This window comes from Eptatretus burgeri, chromosome 15 (assembly GCF_056783735.1).
Source record: "Eptatretus burgeri isolate ZD-2024b chromosome 15, Ebu_testis_v1, whole genome shotgun sequence".
Taxonomy (NCBI): Eukaryota; Metazoa; Chordata; class Myxini; order Myxiniformes; family Myxinidae; genus Eptatretus; species Eptatretus burgeri.
In genome coordinates, this window is record NC_140975.1 from 69,961,701 (window position 1) to 69,982,025 (window position 20,325).

Below are 20,325 nucleotides of genomic sequence, written 5' to 3' on the forward strand. Positions count from 1 at the left end.
ACGAGACACCTTTGTAAACGAGACATCTTTGTAAACGAGACACCTTTGGAAACGAGACACCTTTGTAAACGAGACACCTTTGTGAACGATCAGACACCTTTGTAAACGAGACACCATTGAGAACGAGACATCTTTTAGAACGAGGAACCTTTGTAAACGAGACAACTTTGTAAACGAGACACCATTAAAAACGAGACACCTTTGTAAACGAGACACCTTTGTGAACGAGGCACCTTTGTAAACGAGACAACATTGTAAACGAGACACCATTGTAAACGAGACACCATTGTAAACGAGACATCTTTGTAAACGAGACATCTTTGTAAACGAGATATCTTTGTAAACGAGACACCTTTGTAAACGAGACAACATTGTAAACGAGACACCATTGAAAACGAGACACCTTTATGAACGAGACACCTTTGTAAGCGAGACACCTTTGTAAATGAGACACCTTTGTAGACGAGACATCTTTGTAAACGAGACATCTTTGTGAACGAGACACCTTTGTAAACGAGACACCATTGTAAATGATACGCCTTTGTCAACGATCAGAAACCTTTATAAACGAATAGCCACCTTTGTAATCGAGACACCTTTGTAAAGAGACACCATTAAAAACGAGACACCTTTGTAAATGAGACACCTTTGTAAACGAGACACCTTTGTATATGATACGCCTTTGTATACGATCAGAAACCTTTGTAAACAATCAGAAACCTTTATAAACGAACAGCCACCTTTGTAAACGAGACACCTTTGTAAACGATACGCCTTTGTAAACGATCAGAAACCTTTATAAACGAACAGCCACCTTTGTAAATGAGACACCTTTGTAAACGAGACACCTTTGTAAACGATCAGAAACCTTTATAAACGAACAGCCACCTTTGTCAACGAGACACCTTTGTAAACGATACGCCTTTGTAAACGATCAGAAACCTTTATAAACGAACAGCCACCTTTGTAAACGAGACACCTTTCTTAACGAGACACCTTTGTAAACGAGACACCTTTGTAAACGAGACATTTTTGTAAATAACACGTCTTGGTAAACGATCAGAAACCTTTGGAAACGAGTCAAGTATGTCAATGACACACCTTTGTAAACGATCAGAAACCTTTATAAACGAACGGACACCTTTGTCAATGAGACCCCTTTGTGAACAATCAGACACCTTTGTAAACGAGACACCATTGAAAACGAGACACCTTTGTAAACGAGACAGCTTTGTGAACGAGACTTCTTTCTAAACGTGACACCTTTGTAAACGTGACACCTTTGAAAACGAGACACCTTTGTAAACGTGACACCTTTGAAAACGAGACACCTTTGTAAACGAGACAGGTTTGTGAACGAGACTTCTTTCTAAACGTGACACCTTTGTAAACGTGACACCTTTGTAAACGTGACACCTTTGAAAACGAGACACCATTGAAAACGAGACACCTTTGTAAACGAGACAACTTTGTCAACGAGACACCTTCAAAAATTATACGCCTTTGTAAACGATCAGAAACCTTTATAAACGAACAGCCACCTTTGTAAATGAGATACCTTTGTAAACGAGACACCTTTTTAAACGAGACACTTTTGTAAACGTGACACCTTTGTGAACGAGACACCATTGTAAACGTGACACCTTTGTAAACGATCAGAAACCTTTATAAACGAACAGCCACCTTTGTAAACGAGACACCTTTGTAAATGAGACACCTTTGTAAATGAGACACCTTTGTGAATGAGACACCTTTGTAAGCGAGACACCTTTGTAGACGAGACACCTTTGTAAATGAGACACCTTTGTAGACGAGACACCTTTGTAAACGAGACATCTTTGTAAACGAGCAAATATTAATGTTTGCTTGTGTTTGTACGTTGCACTCATGGTTCGGAAGACATTTTATGTTATCGCTCCCTCACAGTTGTTTCAGCTGCTTCCTGTTGCAACATTCAGCTGAAAATACCGGTGTGGAAACAACAGGGAAATCACCGCACCCCATTGCTCGGGTTCAAGTTTAAACCAGCTCCATTGCTCGGGTTCAAGTTTAAACCAGCTCCATTGCTCGGGTTCAAGTTTAAACCGGCTCCATTGCTCGGGTTCAAGTTTAAACCGGCTCCATTGCTCGGGTTCAAGTTTAAACCAGCTCCATTGCTCGGGTTCAAGTTTAAACCAGCTCCATTGCTCGGGTTCAAGTTTAAACCGGCTCCATTGCTCGGGTTCAAGTTTAAACCGGCTCCATTGCTCAGGTTCGAGTTCAAACACCGCCATTGCTCAGTTTCACATGAACACCTGTTTGTCGCGTCGAAGGCTGCATTACCCGTGGTGTTCCATGTCGTGTATCAAACGCTGTTTTACGATACGATTTCATTCCGTGTTTTACCACCTGGTTCACACCTGTGTATCACGCTTTGTGTTCCGTGTTTTACCACCTGGTTCACACCTGTGTATCACGCTGTGTGTTCCGTGTTTTACCACCTGGTTCACACCTGTGTATCACGCTTTGTGTTCCGTGTTTTACCACCTGTTTCACACCTGTGTATCACGCTTTGTGTTACGTGTTTTACCACCTGGTTCACACCTGTGTATCACGCTTTGTGTTCCGTGTTTCACCACCTGGTTCACACCTGTGTATCACGTATTCCCACACAATTTAACTCGATGTTTGTTCTCGTTCAAACACACTCTTACCTTCAGCTCAGTTTCGAGCAAGCCATTCATCGACTACCATCTCCTGTCATCCCCACCCCAGCTATCCCTCCCTTTGATCGATAAAATCCCCATTTACCTGATCGTGATGAACCCTCATTCTTGCAGGTTGCTCGTTTCTCTCCTCTTTTTATGTTTCTTCATTCCCTTTAGTGGGGCAACTTAGCATAACAATTGTGCATTTTGTGAGGAAAGCACCAAATTTGGCACACTAGTACCCCATCATATTATGAACAGATTTGGATATTGGCCCATCTCAAATTCAGCCGCTGATGGCTGTGGCAGCCATTTTCCACTGCCATCAAAAACTTTGAGATGGCCCAATATCCAAATCTGTTCATAATATGTTAGGCGACGAGTGTGCCAAATTTGGTGCTTTCCTCACAAAATGCACAATTGTTATGCAATATTTAGCGAAGTTGCCCCACCACTTGCTCTTTTTCTCTTTCAGACCGTTTAAAAGGGTACCTACAATGAGCATGAGGTCAGATTGGAGGAGGGCGTGTCGGCGTTGTTACGAATTGTTACGAATTTGGAAACTATTCGCATTTTCACATACAATTGACCCAAAGTTCAGTTATTTCGTTAAGTATATGTGGATAGTTAGAATATCTCCCCTATGTCTAATGGGTTAATTTCATGTGTGCGCTGCGGGTTTCTTTTATAGTCAGGTTTTTTACATCTTTAAATCTACCGACGCCAACAAAACCCTCACTTCACTCCTCCCTCCTCCCACTCTGCGGGCGAACAAGCGCTTCACCGGCCCAACTTCCACTTCAGACCACGGCGCCAAAACGCAGGTGTGTGTTTCTGACTATGGATGTGGGTGGAGCCCCCTCATCTCGGAGCTCTGACTCCGCCCCATCAAAGAGGAATGTCTCCCCTGTCGATACTGGAGGAGACAAAAGAGCCTCTCTTGGGGGAGGAGCACCGAGACGCCGACACGCCCTCCTCCAATCGCGGCTGGCCACCACGACACCCGAAAACGCCCCGTCCAATCCAGAGGCGAGTTACCCGAGAGCGGATCCCTCCACCCCGCACGGGGCAGGGATAAGAAGGATTGGCGGCGCGATCCTGAGAGAAGAAGGTTGGTTCCTTGGAGGTCGTTCCTTGCTTCTGGTCTGCTAGGCTCTCCTGGTCGTCGGTCATCGTTCGTGGCTGGCCGGGTCATTCGTAGGATCCTGGCTGCGCTCGTTGGATTCTGGTTCATGGGTTCGAGTCCCACCGTGGTGGGTTGTGTTGGAGCACTCGAGCTGGGGATCTCCGTTCCCGTCCACGGACTCCGAGCTCCACAAGTGCGAGTCGGTAAAACCGCACGAGGCGGCCAAGTACCTGACCAGACTCGAACCCCCAGCTGCCTATCCTCCGCGGCTGGAGGGTCTGAATAAAGGCCAGCTGGTGCCATTTCTCTTTGGGTGTGTGTGTTTGTCTGTCTGTGGCCAGTCTCATAAGTAAAACTGTTCAGTGATTGCCATTGTACATTTGCCTACATCTATATTCATGATTAAGTCTGCTCTGTGTTTCCCTCCCTCTTACATTGTAAATAAAAAACTGTGAAATGTTCCAGGTCATTGTCTGTGTTTTCCCTCATTGACCCAGCATGGTTTGGGCTTGAGAATTAGAGAGGCAGATTGTGCCGTAAATTATTTGGGCCAGCGCGGCTTTGGTCATTCCCGCTCGGTTACACCGGATCCGAGTCGGTAACAGTGACTCGGTTCGGACAAAGCCGGCCGAGGGTGTGGCTTCCCCGGTAGCTTGACTACACGGATAATTAGGTAAATTGGAATCAGACAAAAAGACCCTAACCGCGTGGTCGAAATATTGGCGCCCACAGTCCATTAAGCGACCCGTCGACTTCGGAGTTATCTGGAGTAACGACCTTCAATTCCGGGTGTTCGGAGGGAGACGGCCCAACTGCTCCATCTCGCGGTCGTTCCTCACCCCCGAACCCGGGACCACAACAGTATCAATGGTTTTACCTTTTACCAAGTACAGTACAGTAAATACAAAAAGGTAGTTTTCCCTTTGTTATTGTGAACAAGTCGGTTGTTCTTGCAGCTCATCCCAGTACACGTTCGGGTTCTTGGCTTATTTTTAAAAGTAATTTCCTGAAAACGACCACCAGACAATAATGGCTCATTAAGGAAGGTTTCGAGAAGAGACCAATTTTCCTTTATCAATATGATCGAGAGTAGGGTCGTTGAAGTAGCAGTGGTCTTGGTATGAGTCGGAGTAGTGGTAAAGATCATAGGAGTAGTAGAAGTAGTGTTAGTAATGGCAGTGGTAGGAGTGGTAGCAGTCGTCCTAGTAGTAGCGGTCGTAGTAGTGGTAGCGGTAGTAGTTGTTGTAGTAGTATTAGCAGTAGTCGTCACAGCAGTGGTAGTTGTAGCAGTGGTAGTCGTAGAAGCAGTGGTGGTAATAGTTCAAGTGGTGGTAATAGTTGTAGTGGTATTAGCAGTGGTTGTAATAGTAGAGGTGGAAGTAGGCGTAGTAGTAGTAATGGCTGCAGGAATAGTAGTAGTAGCAGTGGTAGTGATAGTAGTAGTAGTCGGAGTCGATGTGGTAGTTGTAGTAGTAGTAGAAGTGGTAGTTGTAGGAGTAGCAGTGGCAGTAGTAATTGTAGTAGTAGTTGTAGTTGGAGTAGACGTGGTAGTTGTACTAATAGTGGTCGTCGTATCTGAGTGAAAGTTCGTACACATATGGAATCATCGACGTTTCCACACTGGTGACGGTCGTGGTCACGTGATCATCCCGACACCGGAACGATGATGATGTGGACAAGTGTTCATTTACATTCCGAATGTTTCTCGGTCCCTCGTCGAGGGTCTTTCACTCCACCACCCAAGATCCATGGAAGGTTTTGTTTTCACCCGTGTCTGTCCCTGTTTGTCTGTCTGCGAGCACGATATCTCAAAAGGTTGTGGACGAGTTGTGATAAAACCTGGTGGATGAGCTGCTTCGGTGACGAGAACAAGCCGATTCGAAGTTGGTTGAGATCCGGATCCAGATCCAGATCCAGATCCAGATCCAGCCAATCAGTGGGATGTAAAACTTCACCCGTCATCAAGCTGGTGGGGGTGTGCGCTCCATCTCCACCGTTTGGTGTTGGTTCATCCTCAATGAATCTGAGGTACGTCATCAGTACATTTCATCGGACCCTGGAGGAGCCCATCCCGCCTTCTGATACCCACTTCAGGAAATATTCCAACCAACAAGAATCTGACTTTGACAGATCCATCGGTGCGGGACAAACAAATATATCGTCTTCAAACGACACGACAGGGTGCAAGCTTGAGTCAAACCGGAAGTTAGCGTAACCATAACAACGGACGACGAGCCAAGTTTCGGGGGAAGGAGGGAAGGCAAAGACGCTCGTAAATTCCTCGCATTCGTTGAACACCCCTTCGTGCACACTGCCGATACATTTGTCCTTTGCGTCCAATCTCCTCCGAGCCATCAGATTTTTGTCCATGTCGCTTAGGCGGTGTATTAGCAAAAGGGAATTGTACACATTTCGATTAATTAATTGTTAACAGTCTTTTCGGTAGGACATTGCACTACGAAATTTTGTGAATAATGAAAGACAAGCGTTTGTGAATGATGCAGGCATATTCAAAAATCTCTTCACGCCCAGAGGAAGGAAGACCGAGAACGGACATTGGAAAAGATAAGAACGGAAAACTGACTCGGCGTGGCGGAGATGGGCGTGGCAACCCGGCCAGGGGGCGGGGACATGGGGCAGGCCTGGCGGAGAGGGGCGTGGCAACCCGGCGAGGGGCGGGGCACACGAGGGCAGGCCTGGCGGATGGTGAGGTTGGATTTTCATGGTTTCTCATCGAATTTCATCTCAGTTGACGTGACGTGGGACCTACTACCCTTCGAGTTCATGGAGGGTTCCATTCTGTCTGTGCAGATCTTGCCGTGAAAACGCTGCTGTGGGCAACGACGCGCAATCAACAACGTCCGAAACGTCGACAGCACTTCCGTGAATTTGACACCGGAGGAGACGCCCCCGGTCCCTCAAGCAATGGGGTTAAAAAGGATTTCAGGTGCAGCAACGTATAACGTTCTTCTGTTCATGTTCCTACAATCCAACAAATTTGGTTTCGTCTTCATTCCTTCGCCTCAATCCTCATTCTTTTATTTTCTCCACCCTCACCATCCTCGTCCCTTTCTCCACCCTCACCATCCTCGTCCCTTTCTCCACCCTCACCACCCTCGTCCCTTTCTCAACCCTCACCACCCTCGTCCCTTTCTCAACCCTCACCACCCTCGTCCCTTTCTCAACCCTCACCACCCTCGTCCCTTGCTCCACCCTCACCACCCTCGTCCCTTGCTCCACCCTCACCACCCTCGTCCCTTTCTCCACCCTCACCGCCCTCGTACCTTTCTCCACCCTCACCGCCCTCGTCCCTTTCTCCACCCTCACCGCCCTCGTCCCTTTCTCCACCCTCACCGCCCTCGTCCCTTTCTCCACCCTCACCGCCCTCGTCCCTTTCTCCACCCTCACCGCCCTCGTCCCTTTCTCCACCCTCACCGCCCTCGTCCCTTTCTCCACCCTCACCGCCCTCGTCCCTTTCTCCACCCTCACCGCCCTCGTCCCTTTCTCCATCCTCACCGCCCTCGTCCCTTTCTCCACCCTCACCACCCTCGTGCCTTTCTCCGCCCCCGTGCCTTTCTCCGCCCCGTGCCTTTCTCCGCCCCCTGTGCCCCCGTGCCTTTCTCCGCCCCCTGTGCCCCTGTGCCCCCGTGCCTTTCTCCGCCCCCCTGTGCCCCCGTGCCTTTCTCCGCCCCCTGTGCCCCCGTGCCTTTCTCCGCCCCCTGTGCCCCCGTGCCTTTCTCCGCCCCCTGTGCCCCCGTGCCTTTCTCCGCCCCCTGTGCCCCCGTGCCTTTCTCCGCCCCCTGTGCCCCCGTGCCTTTCTCCGCCCCCTGTGCCCCCGGGCCTTTCTCCGCCCCCTGTGCCCCCGTGCCTTTCTCCGCCCCCTGTGCCCCCGTGCCTTTCTCCGCCGTCTGTGCCCCCGTGCCTTTCTCCGCCGTCTGTGCCCCCGTGCCTTTCTCCGCCGTCTGTGCCCCCGTGCCTTTCTCCGCCGTCTGTGCCCCCGTGCCTTTCTCCGCCGTCTGTGCCCCAGTGCCTTTCTCCGCCGTCTGTGCCCCCGTGCCTTTCTCCGCCGTCTGTGCCCCCGTGCCTTTCTCCGCCGTCTGTGCCCCCGTGCCTTTCTCCGCCGTCTGTGCCCCCGTGCCTTTCTCCGCCGTCTGTGCCCCCGTGCCTTTCTCCGCCGTCTGTGCCCCCGTGCCTTTCTCCGCCGTCTCCGCCCCCGTGCCTTTCTCCGCCGTCTCCGCCCCCGTGCCTTTCTCCGCCGTCTCCGCCCCGTGCCTTTCTCCGCCGTCTCCGCCCCCGTGCCTTTCTCCGCCGTCTCCGCCCCCGTGCCTTTCTCCGCCGTCTCCGCCCCGTGCCTTTCTCCGTCGTGTCCGCCCCCGTGCCTTTCTCCGTCGTGTCCGCCCCCGTGCCTTTCTCCGTCGTCTCCGCCCCCGTGCCTTTCTCCGTCGTCTCCGCCCCCGTGCCTTTCTCCGTCCTCTCCGCCCCCGTGCCTTTCTCCCTCCTCTCCGCCCCCGTTCCTTTCTCCGTCCTCTCCCCCCCCGTTCCTTTCTCCGTCCTCTCCGCCCCCGTGCCTTTCTCCGTCCTCTCCGCCCCCGTGCCTTTCTCCGTCCTCTCCGCCCCCGTGCCTTTCTCCGTCCTCTCCGCCCCCGTGCCTTTCTCCGTCCTCTCCGCCCCCGTGCCTTTCTCCGTCCTCTCCGCCCCCGCGCCTTTCTCCGTCCTCTCCGCCCCCCCGCCTCTCTCCGTCCTCTCCGCCCCCGTGCCTTTCTCCGTCCTCTCCGCCCCCGTGCCTTTCTCCGTCCTCTCCGCTCCCGTGACTTTCTCCGTCCTCTCCGCCCCCGTGCCTTTCTCCGTCCTCTCCGCCCCCGTGCCTTTCTCCGTCCTCTCCGCCCCCGTGCCTTTCTCCGTCCTCTCCGCCCCGTGCCTTTCTCCGTCCTCTCCGCCCCCGTGCCTTTCTCCGTCCTCTCCGCCCCGTGCCTTTCTCCCTCCTCTCCGCCCCCGTGCCTTTCTCCGTCCTCTCCGCCCCCGTGCCTTTCTCCGTCCTCTCCGCCCCCGTGCCTTTCTCCGTCCTCTCCGCCCCCGTTCCTTTCTCCGTCCTCTCCGCCCCCGTTCCTTTCTCCGTCCTCTCCGCCCCCGTGCCTTTCTCCGTCCTCTCTCCGCCCCGTGCCTTTCTCCGTCCTCTCCGCCCCGTGCCTTTCTCCGTCCTCTCCGCCCCGTGCCTTTCTCCGTCCTCTCCGCCCCCGTGCCTTTCTCCGTCCTCTCCGCCCCGTGCCTTTCTCCGTCCTCTCCGCCCCGTGCCTTTCTCCGTCCTCTCCGCCCCCGTGCCTTTCTCCGTCCTCTCCGCCCCGTGCCTTTCTCCGTCCTCTCCGCCCCGTGCCTTTCTCCGTCCTCTCCGCCCCGTGCCTTTCTCCGTCCTCTCCGCCCCCGTGCCTTTCTCCGTCCTCTCCGCCCCCGTGCCTTTCTCCGTCCTCTCCGCCCTCGTGCCTTTCTCCGTCCTCTCCGCCCTCGTGCCTTTCTCCGTCCTCTCCGCCCTCGTGCCTTTCTCCGTCCTCTCCGCCCTCGTCCCTTTCTCCGTCCTCTCCGCCCTCGTCCCTTTCTCCGTCCTCTCCGCCCTCGTCCCTTTCTCCGTCCTCTCCGCCCTCGTCCCTTTCTCCGTCCTCTCCGCCCTCGTCCCTTTCTCCGTCCTCTCCGCCCTCGTCCCTTTCTCCGTCCTCTCCGCCCTCGTCCCTTTTCTCCGTCCTCTCCGCCCTCGTCCCTTTCTCCGTCCTCTCCGCCCTCGTCCCTTTCTCCGTCCTCTCCGCCCTCGTCCCTTTCTCCGTCCTCTCCGCCCTCGTCCCTTTCTCCGTCCTCTCCGCCCTCGTCCCTTTCTCCGTCCTCTCCGCCCTCGTCCCTTTCTCCGTCCTCTCCGCCCTCGTCCCTTTCTCCGTCCTCTCCGCCCTCGTCCCTTTCTCCGTCCTCTCCGCCCTCGTCCCTTTCTCCGTCCTCTCCGCCCTCGTCCCTTTCTCCGTCCTCTCCGCCCTCGTCCCTTTCTCCGTCCTCTCCGCCCTCGTCCCTTTCTCCGTCCTCTCCGCCCTCGTCCCTTTCTCCGTCCTCTCCGCCCTCGTCCCTTTCTCCGTCCTCTCCGCCCTCGTCCCTTTCTCCGTCCTCTCCGCCCTCGTCCCTTTCTCCGTCCTCTCCGCCCTCGTCCCTTTCTCCGTCCTCTCCGCCCTCGTCCCTTTCTCCGTCCTCTCCGCCCTCGTCCCTTTCTCCGTCCTCTCCGCCCTCGTCCCTTTCTCCGTCCTCTCCGCCCTTTCTCCGTCCCTTTCTCCGTCCTCTCCGTCCTCGTCCCTTTCTCCGTCCTCTCCGCCCTCTCCGTCCTCGTCCCTTTCTCCGTCCTAGTCCCTTTCTCCGTCCTCTCCGCCCTAGTCCCTTTCTCCGCCCTCTCCGCCCTAGTCCCTTTCTCCGCCCTAGTCCCTTTCTCCGCCCTAGTCCCTTTCTCCGCCCTAGTCCCTTTCTCCGCCCTAGTCCCTTTCTCCGCCCTAGTCCCTTTCTCCGCCCTAGTCCCTTTCTCCCTCCTCTCCGCCCTAGTCCCTTTCTCCGTCCTCTCCGCCCTCGTCCATTTCTCCGTCCTCTCCGCCCTCGTCCCTTTCTCCGTCCTCTCCGCCCTAGTCCCTTTTTCTGCCCTCGTCCCTTTCTCCGCCCTCTCCACCCTCGTCCCTTTCTCCATCCTCGCAACCCTCGACCCTCGTCCGTTTCTCGACCCTCGTCCGTTTCTCGACCCTCGTCCGTTTCTCGACCCTCGTCCGTTTCTCGACCCTCGTCCGTTTCTCGACCCTCGTCCCTTTCTCGACCCTCGTCCCTTTCTCGACCCTCGTCACCCTCGTCCCTTTCTCGACCCTCGTCACCCTCGTCCCTTTCTCGACCCTCGCCACCCTCGTCCCTTTCTCGACCCTCGTCACCCTCGTCCCTTTCTCGACCCTCGTCACCCTCGTCCCTTTCTCGACCCTCGTCACCCTCGTCCCTTTCTCGACCCTCGTCACCCTCGTCCCTTTCTCGACCCTCGTCACCCTCGTCCCTTTCTCGACCCTCGTCACCCTCGTCCCTTTCTCGACCCTCGTCACCCTCGTCCCTTTCTCGACCCTCGCGATCCTCGTCCCATTCTCCGGCCTCGTCCCATTCTCCGCCCTCGTGACCCTTGTCCCTTTCTCGACCCTCGTCCCTTTCTCCACACTCGAGACCCTCGTCCCTTTCTCGACCTCGTCCCTTTCTCGTCCCTTTCTCGACCTCGTCCCTTTCTCGACCCTCGAGACCCTCGTCCCTTTCTCGACCTCGTCCCTTTCTCCGGCCTCGTCCCATTCTCCGCCCTCGTGACCCTCGTCCCTTTCTCCACCCTAGTGATCCTCGTCCCTTTCTCCATCCTCGAGACCCTCGTCCCTTTCTTGACCCTCGTCCATTTCTCCACCCTCGAGACCCTCGTCCCTTTCTTGACCCTCGTCCATTTCTCCACCCTCGAGACCCTCGTCCCTTTCTTGACCCTCGTCCCTTTCTCCGCCCCCTCGGCCCTCTCTCCGCCCTCTCGTCCATTTTGACGCTCCCCTCCCCAAAGTCGATTTTCGACACTCACCCCCCCTCCCCAACGTCTATTTTCGACACTCACCCCCCCTCCCCAACGTCGATTCCCGACCCCCTCTATCACCCCTCTGTCCTGTCAGTCTGCAAATTAAAAAATTAGGTAAATTGGAATCAGACAAAAAGACCCTAACCGCGCGGTCGAAATATTGGCGCCCACAGTCCGTTAAGCGACCCGTCGACTTCGGAGTTATCTGGAGTGACGACCTTCAATTCTGGGTGTTCGGAGGGAGACGGCCCAATTGCTCCATCTAGCGGTCGTTCCTCGCCCCCGAACCCGGAACCACAACAGTATCAATGGTTTTACCTTTTACCAAGTACAGTACAGTAAATACAAAAAGGTACTTTTCCCTTTGTTATTGTGAACAAGTCGGTTGTTCTTGTAGCACCTTCCCAGTACACGTTCGGGTTCTTGGCTTATTTTTAAAAGTAATTTCCTGAAAACGACCACCAGACAATAATGGCTCATTAAGGAAGGTTTCGAGAAGAGACCAATTTTCCTTTATCAATATGATCGAGAGTAGGGTCGTTGAAGTAGCAGTGGTCTTGGTATGAGTCGGAGTAGTGGTAAAGATCATAGGAGTAGTAGAAGTAGTGTTAGTAATGGCAGTGGTAGGATTGGTCGTAGTCGTCCTTGTGGTAGCGGTAGTAGTTGTTGTAGTAGTATTAGCAGGAGTAGTCGTCACAGCAGTGGTGGTAATAGTTGTGGTATTAGCAGTGGTGGTAATAGTAGTAGTTGCAGTGGTTGTAATAGTAGAGGTGGAAGTAGGTGTAGTAGCAGGAATAGTAGTAGTGGTAGTAATAGTAGTAGTAGTCGGAGTAGATGTGGTAGTTGTAGTAGTGGTAGTTGTAGGAGTAGCAGTGGCAGTAGTAATTGTAGTAGTAGTTGGAGTAGACGTAGTAGTAGTGGTAGTTGTATCTGAGTGAAAGTTCGTGCACATATAGAATCATCGACGTTTCCACACTGGTGATGGTCGTGCTCACGTGATCATCCCGACACCGGAACGATGATGATGTGGACAAGTCTTCATTTACATTCGGAATGTTTCTCGGTCCCTCGTCGAGGGTCTTTCACCCCACCACCCAAGGTCCATGGAAGGTTTTGTTTTCACCCATGTCTGTCCCTGTTTGTCTGTCTGCGAGCACGATATCTCAAAAGGTTGTGGACGAGTTATGATAAAACCTGGTGGATGAGCTGCTTCGGTGACGAGAACAAGCCGATTCGAAGTTGGTTGAGATACGGATCCAGATCCAGATCCTCGCAACCCTTGTCCCTTTCTCCACCCTCGCGACCCTCGTCCCATTCTCGACCCTCGTCCCTTTCTTGACCCTCCTCCCTTTCTCCATCCTCGCGACCCTCGTCCATTTCTCCGGCCTCGTCCCTTTCTCCACCCTCGTGACCCTCGTCCCTTTCTCCATCCTCGCGACCCTCGTCCCTTTCTCGACCCTTGTCCCTTTCTCCAACCTCGAGACCCTTGTCCCTTTCTTGACCCTCGTTCATTTCTCCACCCTCACCACCCTCGTCCCTTTCTCCACCCTCTCGGCCCTCTCTCCGTCCTCTCGCCCCTCTCTCCGCCCTCTCGTCCATTTCGACGCTCCCCCTCCTCAACGTCGATTTTCGACACTCACCCCCCCCTCCCCAACGTCGATTCCCGACCCCCTCTACCACCCCTCTGTCCTGTCAGTCTGCAAATGAAATGGTCCGAGATTGTCCCGAGGCAGTGAAATCTTGGAATCCAGACGAACAACCAAGACCGGACCTGTCCTTGCGCTTGATGCACTTTATCCCATTTGAGTAACTTCTGAGGGGTGGGAGCACGAGGACAGAACCATTCTTGGTTGTTCGTCTGGATTCCAAGATTTCCCTGCCTCGGACAAATCTCAAACCGTTTCATACCCAGACTGACACTGATAGGGCGGAGGGGTTGGGGTGGGGGGCGGGGGTTGGTTTGGAATCTGTCGTCGTTTCACCACCATGCCTCATCTTGCTTTCGCTTTTACATTCGATACTTTCCCTACTATCAACAAAGTTCCAAAAAGTGACCTTCCAACCCCTTTCCCTGCTGACCACACCCCCTGTCCCCCACCCACTGACCACACCACCTATCCTCTCCCCACTCACACCCCATATCCTTGACTACACCCCCTATAAATCCTCTCAACACACCCCTTTTCTCTTTCACCACCCTCTCCCCCACCTACCGTGCCGACCAAATGCATCCCCTCCCTCCCCTCTGTCACACACATATACACACACACTCGCACACACACACATTTGTGTTCATCAGTCTGCAGTGCAAAGTTCAAAAACATCTCAAAATATTTTCCCTGCTTCTCACTGTGATGGTGTGCCATTTATTGGACTTGTAGACCGTTACACAGCTTCCACTATGGTGTTAGCTGTGTATTACTTCACTTGTTGTGCATGTTTGTGTGGGTTTTGTGCTTGTGAACTCGTGTGCATGATCATTTACCATGGGTTGAGTTATCCGGTGCCCTGGACCCTTGTTATTGCCCAATAACTGGTGGTGTGAGTCAAAGGATCATTGTATGCCTATCTGTATTCACCATATGTATGCTTGCTGAAACAGGCATGACGGGTCAAACGGTCTTTTTGTGTCCTGAATTTATTCGTCTTCCTCTCCAAGGCGGATATTCATTCTTCCAACTACTCTGTTGTTTCCCTAACTCTCTCCAACTCTCTCTTTCACTCTCTGTAACTCCCCCTAACTTGCACTCAAACACTCTCTCATCCTGTTGTGTTTTTTTTTTTCCCCTCAATTTTCATCCACAGGTCACAGAAATGGTCGGCGGGTTGGGGTTGAGCCCCAACTGTCACTCTGCACCACTCGTCCTACATCTTCAGCCTCTCCGCTTTCCTCGTCTCTTTCGTCACATCCCTCTTGCTCTCTTTCTGACTCACCTTCACCATCATCTTCACCGTTGGTCTCTCCCTCAACCCCCAAGACCGTGGCACCGCGGCGAGGTCTGGCTGCATGGCTGGTGGATCAGGTGATTTCTTGGCTTTGGGTTGAAGATAAGTAGATGGTCGCGTTTTCATGGTTCACCCTTAACAGTCAATTTTGAGGGATCAGACGTGGAGGTCTTGTGTGACCAACTCTTGTGCGGGCCACAATTTAAATGCTTAATCTTTCTTTAACTTGAATGATGTTACCCTTGTACAATGTACATGCATCTCTGAGATCCGTCATATACGACTGCTCAACCCACAGTGCCGACGTGTAAAAAGTTGGATTGTAGGCAAACGCATGAAGACCCTCCTCACTGGGGACATCTGCTGTTCCACAAACCAGAGCTTGCTGGGTTCCTACGGAAGTAGGTTTTTTTACTCTCTGGCTCTAATCAAAACATGGGTTACGGATTATTCGATCTGAAGTGAGAAATTCAATATCGAGCGATTCTTTACCAAAGGGGGGCCATGGTTACCGTGGGATTCCATGTCATGCACTTCCCAGGCTGTTCCACAAGTTTATTTTCGAGTGAACGCAAAACCTCTTGTTTGCGTTCGAAATCCTGAGTAGACCGGGTGTGAGGTGCACTTCTTCCTGCTCTGAGACACGAGCTTTGTCTCGAGCACAGGCTTGTTTTGCCTTCACCGGTTCATGGTCTGTTCCCTTCGGCACCGAAGGTGGATGGAGATCACGTTTTCACCCCTGGTCTGTCTGTCTGTTTGTTACTTGCAAAAATCGAAGATTTTTTTCAAGTATGTTGGTCAGTCGATTTTGTAATTCTGTCTGTTGCCGACAGGTCACATTTTTACTCCGATCTTCACAAAGGTTTTTTTTTTTTTTTTTTGTATACCTTGGTCGAGGCTCGTATGAGAGCTAACACACAACTCACAGCAAGGGGGCATGAGACAAGAGGAGCGGGAGTGGAAGGGACAAAACAGTGGGGAACAGACACATTAGGTGAACTGTGGAAGGGAGAGGGATGGGGATGGGACGGGGAACATGGCGAAGAGAAGATGGACATTACATGGACTTTCAGGAAGGAAAGCAGCGGAATTGAAGGAAGTGGGCTTGGGTGGATTATCGGGGGTAGAAAAGATCGAGGATTTGGATGGGGGAAGATAAGAGGTGGTGGTGAACAGCTGTTTTGAAAGCCTGGAGGGAAGAATGGGAAAGAATAGAGTGAGGAAGTTTATTCCAAAGGCGGGAAAAAAGAGGAATGAAAGAGTGAAGATGAGCAGTGATTCGTGATTTTGGTAGTTTTACCAGAAGGGGGTTGTTGGCGGACCTTGAGCGCCCTGTGGAAATGTGGTGGGGACAAATCGCAGAGAGAGCAGGGGGGGCAAGACTGGAGAGGAGTCGGTAGAAGACAGAAAGACCACCGACCAACCTGCGGTGATTGAGTGAGAGGCCCACAGACTCAGCTTCATTGCGGGAGATGCCGATGATCTTAAATGCCCTGGTTTCGACAGCGTGAAGCCGAGAAAGGTGGGAGGTAGGAGCACCAGCCCAGAGGGTAGAGCAGTACTCCATCAGGCTACGGACAAAAGCTTTGTAAGTGGTCAGGAGCTCAAGAGGGCCGAGGAAGGACTGCACGACGGAGGATTCCCAGTCGGCGACTGGCTTTTGAGGCGAGGTTGGAAATGTGACTTTCCCAGGAAAGGTCATGGCAGATAGTGAGACCCAGAAGCTTGAAAGAAAGGACTTCTTCCAGAGGATTGTTGAGAAAGTGGATGGGGGGGTTTTCTAAACGGTCCTTTCAAAGAGACATAGTGAGAGTGTGAGATTTGTCTGGATTGAAAGACATGTTCCACGTGTTGGACCAGTTTGTGATTTTATCCAGATCTGCAGTGAGCGAAGAAGCTGCTGCCTGCCGGTCTGAGGGATGACAGATGGTATGGCAGAGGGTGGAGTCGTCGGCAAAGAGAAATAGAGGATTTTCCAGAGAGTCGGAGAGATCATTGATGAAAACCAGAAAAAGAACAGGGCCCAGAATGCTACCTTGAGGAACTCCAGCCTGCACAGGAAGAGGGGATGAAAGAACTCCATTTAGGGCCACACGTTGACTGCGACAGGAGAGGAAGTTTGCGAGCCATGAGTGGAGATGTCCTTGAATACAATGGGAAGAGAGTTTGGTGAGTAGTGCAGGGTGCCAGACTGTGTCAAAAGCACGTGATATGTCCAGGGATACGGCTCGGATTTCCTGTCTGGCATTGAGGACCTCCATCCATTGATGGGAGAGCAGAAGCAGCATATCCAGGGTAGAGTGACCTGGTCTGAAACTAAATTGATGATCAGAAATCAAGCCATTGGAGAAGAGGAAGCATTTCATGTCTGAAGCGATGATGGATTCCATAACCTTGCTGATGATTGGGAGAAGGCTGATTGGTCTGTAGTTGCAGGGATCTGTTTTTGCACCTTTTTATGCAGGGCAGTGATGTTAGCAGATTTCCAAGCAGAGGGCAGATGACCTTGGGCAAATGAGAGGGTGAATAGAACAGAGAGAGGGTGAGCAAGAGCAGAAGAGCAGGCTTTGAGGACACGTGGGCTGATGCCCTCTGGACCGGTTGCAGAATCTGACTCGAGGTTTGAAAGCAAGCTCTCCACCTTGTCAGGAGAAAAGGATACAGAGTCCAGGGACAGTTGGGTGCGACTGGGTAAAGTGGGTAGAGATAGTGATGGGTTTAGGACACAAGATTTAGCTGCAAACACCGAGTTTAGACATTCAGCTTTATCACGTGTGGTATCAGCAGTGCGGCCATTTGAGGTAAGGGAGGGGATGGAGGGGGAACATACACCAGAAACACATTTGATTAAACGCCACCAGGATTTTGAGGAGGGAGAGAGGTTTGAGAGTTCAGACTTGAGATGAGAAAGATGTTGTTTTCTGGCTTTCCTGAGGGTAGATACACACTTGTTCCGAGCTTTATGGAAGGAACTGAGATTGCCCTCAGTTGGGTTTGCTTTCCATGAGGCAAAGGCAAGTTGTTTCAGGACAACTGCCTCGCCACAAGCTTCAGTAAACCAAGGGCGGGAGGAAGGGTTGGACAACTGAACACGAGAGGGGATAAATCTGTGCATGAGGGAGAGCAAGTTTCTTTGAAAGAATTCCCAGGATGAGTTGGTTTGAGAAAGTAGTGATAGGAGACCAGTCTGTAAGTTTGATGGCTGCTCGGAGACCCTGCCAGTCGGCTTGAGTGAAATGCCAGACTCGACGGTGGTGAGGTGGTTCTCTGATAACAGCCAGAGAGATGTCCACTTTAACAAGGACGTGGTCAGAAGAACCAATTGGAGCGAAGGAAGAACAGCAGATATTGTCAGGGAAATTTGTCAAAATCAGATCCAGAAGAGATGGAGTACCATTGGTTGAGATTCAGGTCGGGAAAACAAATTGAGTCAGTCCTAATGAGTCGCAGAAAGCTTTTGCTGAGGTGCCATGGCAGGTGAGAGAGGTACCCACACCGAGCCAACTGGCATGATGACAATTGAAGTCGCCACATATGAGGAAGAGAGTTTGGATGAGAAGATAGAAGATGGTCCATGTTTTCGGATAGTGAGGTGTAGATGGAGTCATCACTGTTCGGTGGACGGTACAGTACACATATAAACATGAGGTGGGAGTGGAGGGGAAGCCGAAGCCAGAGGTATTCCTGGAGGTGTGGGGGAGTGAGAGCAGTGCATGGAGAGTGAGGAATAGAGTCTTTGATGAAGAGAGCAACTCCTCCATCAGGGCGAGGCTCAGGTCTGTCAAACGGAGGAGGGAGTAACCAGGGAGAGATACTTGGGAGTCAGACACGTATTGGGAGCTTAACCATCTGGTTGAGGTATTCACAAGGTAGAAGTGTATTGTTTTTAGGTCAAAGTCACAAATTATCAATTTTCATCTGATTCACTTGATGTCTTTATATACAGTATATCTGTGCAGTGTCTGTCCTGTCCTGTGTTGTCACTGTACTACTCCCTCAGGCTTTTCTGAAATCGCACCAAACTTGAGGGCTGCACCTACCTCTCCCAAGTGCTTTGTTGTTGTTGTTGTTGTTGTTGTTGTTGTTGTTGTTGTTGTTGTTGTTGTTTTAATGTTTTTAAACTTGAATCCTCAACTTCAGTTGCTTATAAAAACGTTATATCACGAATATTACAAATTAATTTGCAAAATATATGTTTGAATTCTGATTGGTGTAAATCATGACCACATGGCAACTCACATACTTATCCTCGGTTAAAACGAGCCTGTCTCGATGGCGATGCGTGGTGATGTATTTTGAATTGCACAGTAGGACTTGTTTTCAATTACGTGGAGGTGTGGTGTTTTTAATAACATGGCCGTTACGCAGTGGTGTGGTGTTTTTAATAACGCGGCGGTGTTTCTCCCACTGTCGTGACGTGGTGAGGTGAGCAGAGTGAGCCGATCCACACTAATATATACACAGTGCCTTTAGAAAGTCTGCACCCCCCCCCCCTTTCAAAATGTTCACCTTTTCTTGCATTAAATCAGACTTTTCCACCTTTTATTTACTCGTCGTAACCAACAACTTCCAAGTGAAAAACAAATTGTACAAATTTCATAAAATTAATTAAAAATACAAAACTAGAATATCTTGGTTGGATAAGTGTCTGCCCCCCCCTCATGTTAATACTTGGTGGAAGCACCTTTGGGTGGGATAGGACTCTACCTATATTGCACACCTTGATTGGGCAATATTTTCCCATTCTTCTGTATAAAACTGTTCAACCTCAGTCAAGTTGTGTGGGGAGCGTTGATGGACAGCAATCTTCAAGTCGTACCACAGGTTTTCGATTGGATTTAGGTCGAGGCTCTGATTGGGCCACTCAAGGACATTTATCTTTTTATTCCTTAGCCACTCCAGTGGAGCTTTGGCTTTGTTCTTCGGGTCGTTGTCATGGTGAAAGGTGAACTTCCGTCCCAACTTCAGCTTCCTTGTAGGGGGCAGCAGGTTTTCCTCGACGATTTTTTTATGTATTTTGTTCCATCCATTTTCCCTTCTATCCTGACAAGTGCCCCGGTCCCTGCTGATGAGAAACATCCCCATAACATGATGCTGCCACCACCATGCTTCACAGTAGGGATGGTGTTCTTTGGGTGATGTGATGTGTTGCGTTTGTGCCAAACAGAACGTTTTGCATTTAGGCCAAAAAGTTCCATCTTGGTTTCATCAGACCATAAAACTTTGCCACACGGCTTCAGAATCTCCAGAGTGGTTTTTTGTACACCTTAAACGGTACTCAAGGTTGCCTTTTTTTGAGTAATGGCTTCCTTCTTGCCACCCTACCATACAGGCCAGACTTGTGGAGTGCTTGGGATATTGTTGTCACTTGCACACAGTGACCAGTCTTTGTTTTCATAAAGGTCTGTAGCTCTGTCAAAGTTGCCATTGGCCTCTTGGTGGCCTTTCTGATCAGTCTCCTTCTTGCTTGATCATCCAGTTTGGAGAGATGGCCTGATATAGGCAGGGTCTTGGTGGTACCTTATGCCTTCCACTTCTTTATGATCGTCTTGACTGGGTTCCAAGGGATATTCAAGGTCTTTGAAATATTTTTAAACCAATCCCCTGATCTGTACCTTTCCACAACTTTATCCTGAGGGTCTTTTGAAAGCTCCTTGGTGCTCATGGTTGAGTCTTTGCTGTGAAATGCACTACCCAGCAGAGAAAACAGAGAGGAACAGCTGATTTTATCCTGAAATAATCAGAATCACTGCAATTTAACACAGGTGGAGGACAATTAACTTGGTGTGTTATTTTGAAGGTGATTGGTTGCACCTGAGCTAATCTACAATTACTATTATAAGGAGGTTGGACACTTATCCAATCAAGATATTATAGTTTTGTATTTTTAATTAATTTTCTGAAATTTGTACAATTTGTTTTTCACTTGGAAGTTCTGGGTTATGATGTGTAAATAAAGGTTGAAAAAGTCTCAT

General features: G+C 51.2%; 1 protein-coding gene across 2 annotated transcripts in view; it reads left to right on the top strand.

Annotated features, from left to right (window-relative positions):
* The first annotated feature begins 6,417 nt into the window (after positions 1-6,417).
* LOC147012478 (uncharacterized) overlaps positions 6,418-20,325 on the top strand; it is a 59,128-nt gene continuing 45,220 nt past the window's right edge. The window contains exons 1-3 of one of the 2 annotated variants that reach the window (XM_085856781.1): positions 6,418-6,519; positions 6,625-6,760; positions 14,210-14,427. In XM_085856781.1, the coding sequence (XP_085712907.1) occupies positions 6,739-6,760; positions 14,210-14,427 (240 nt within the window). In that variant the 5' untranslated portion in view covers positions 6,418-6,519; positions 6,625-6,738. Of the gene's footprint in view, positions 6,525-6,624; positions 6,761-14,209; positions 14,428-20,325 lie in introns of both variants that reach the window. The other variant, XM_085856782.1, reaches the window with a different exon arrangement.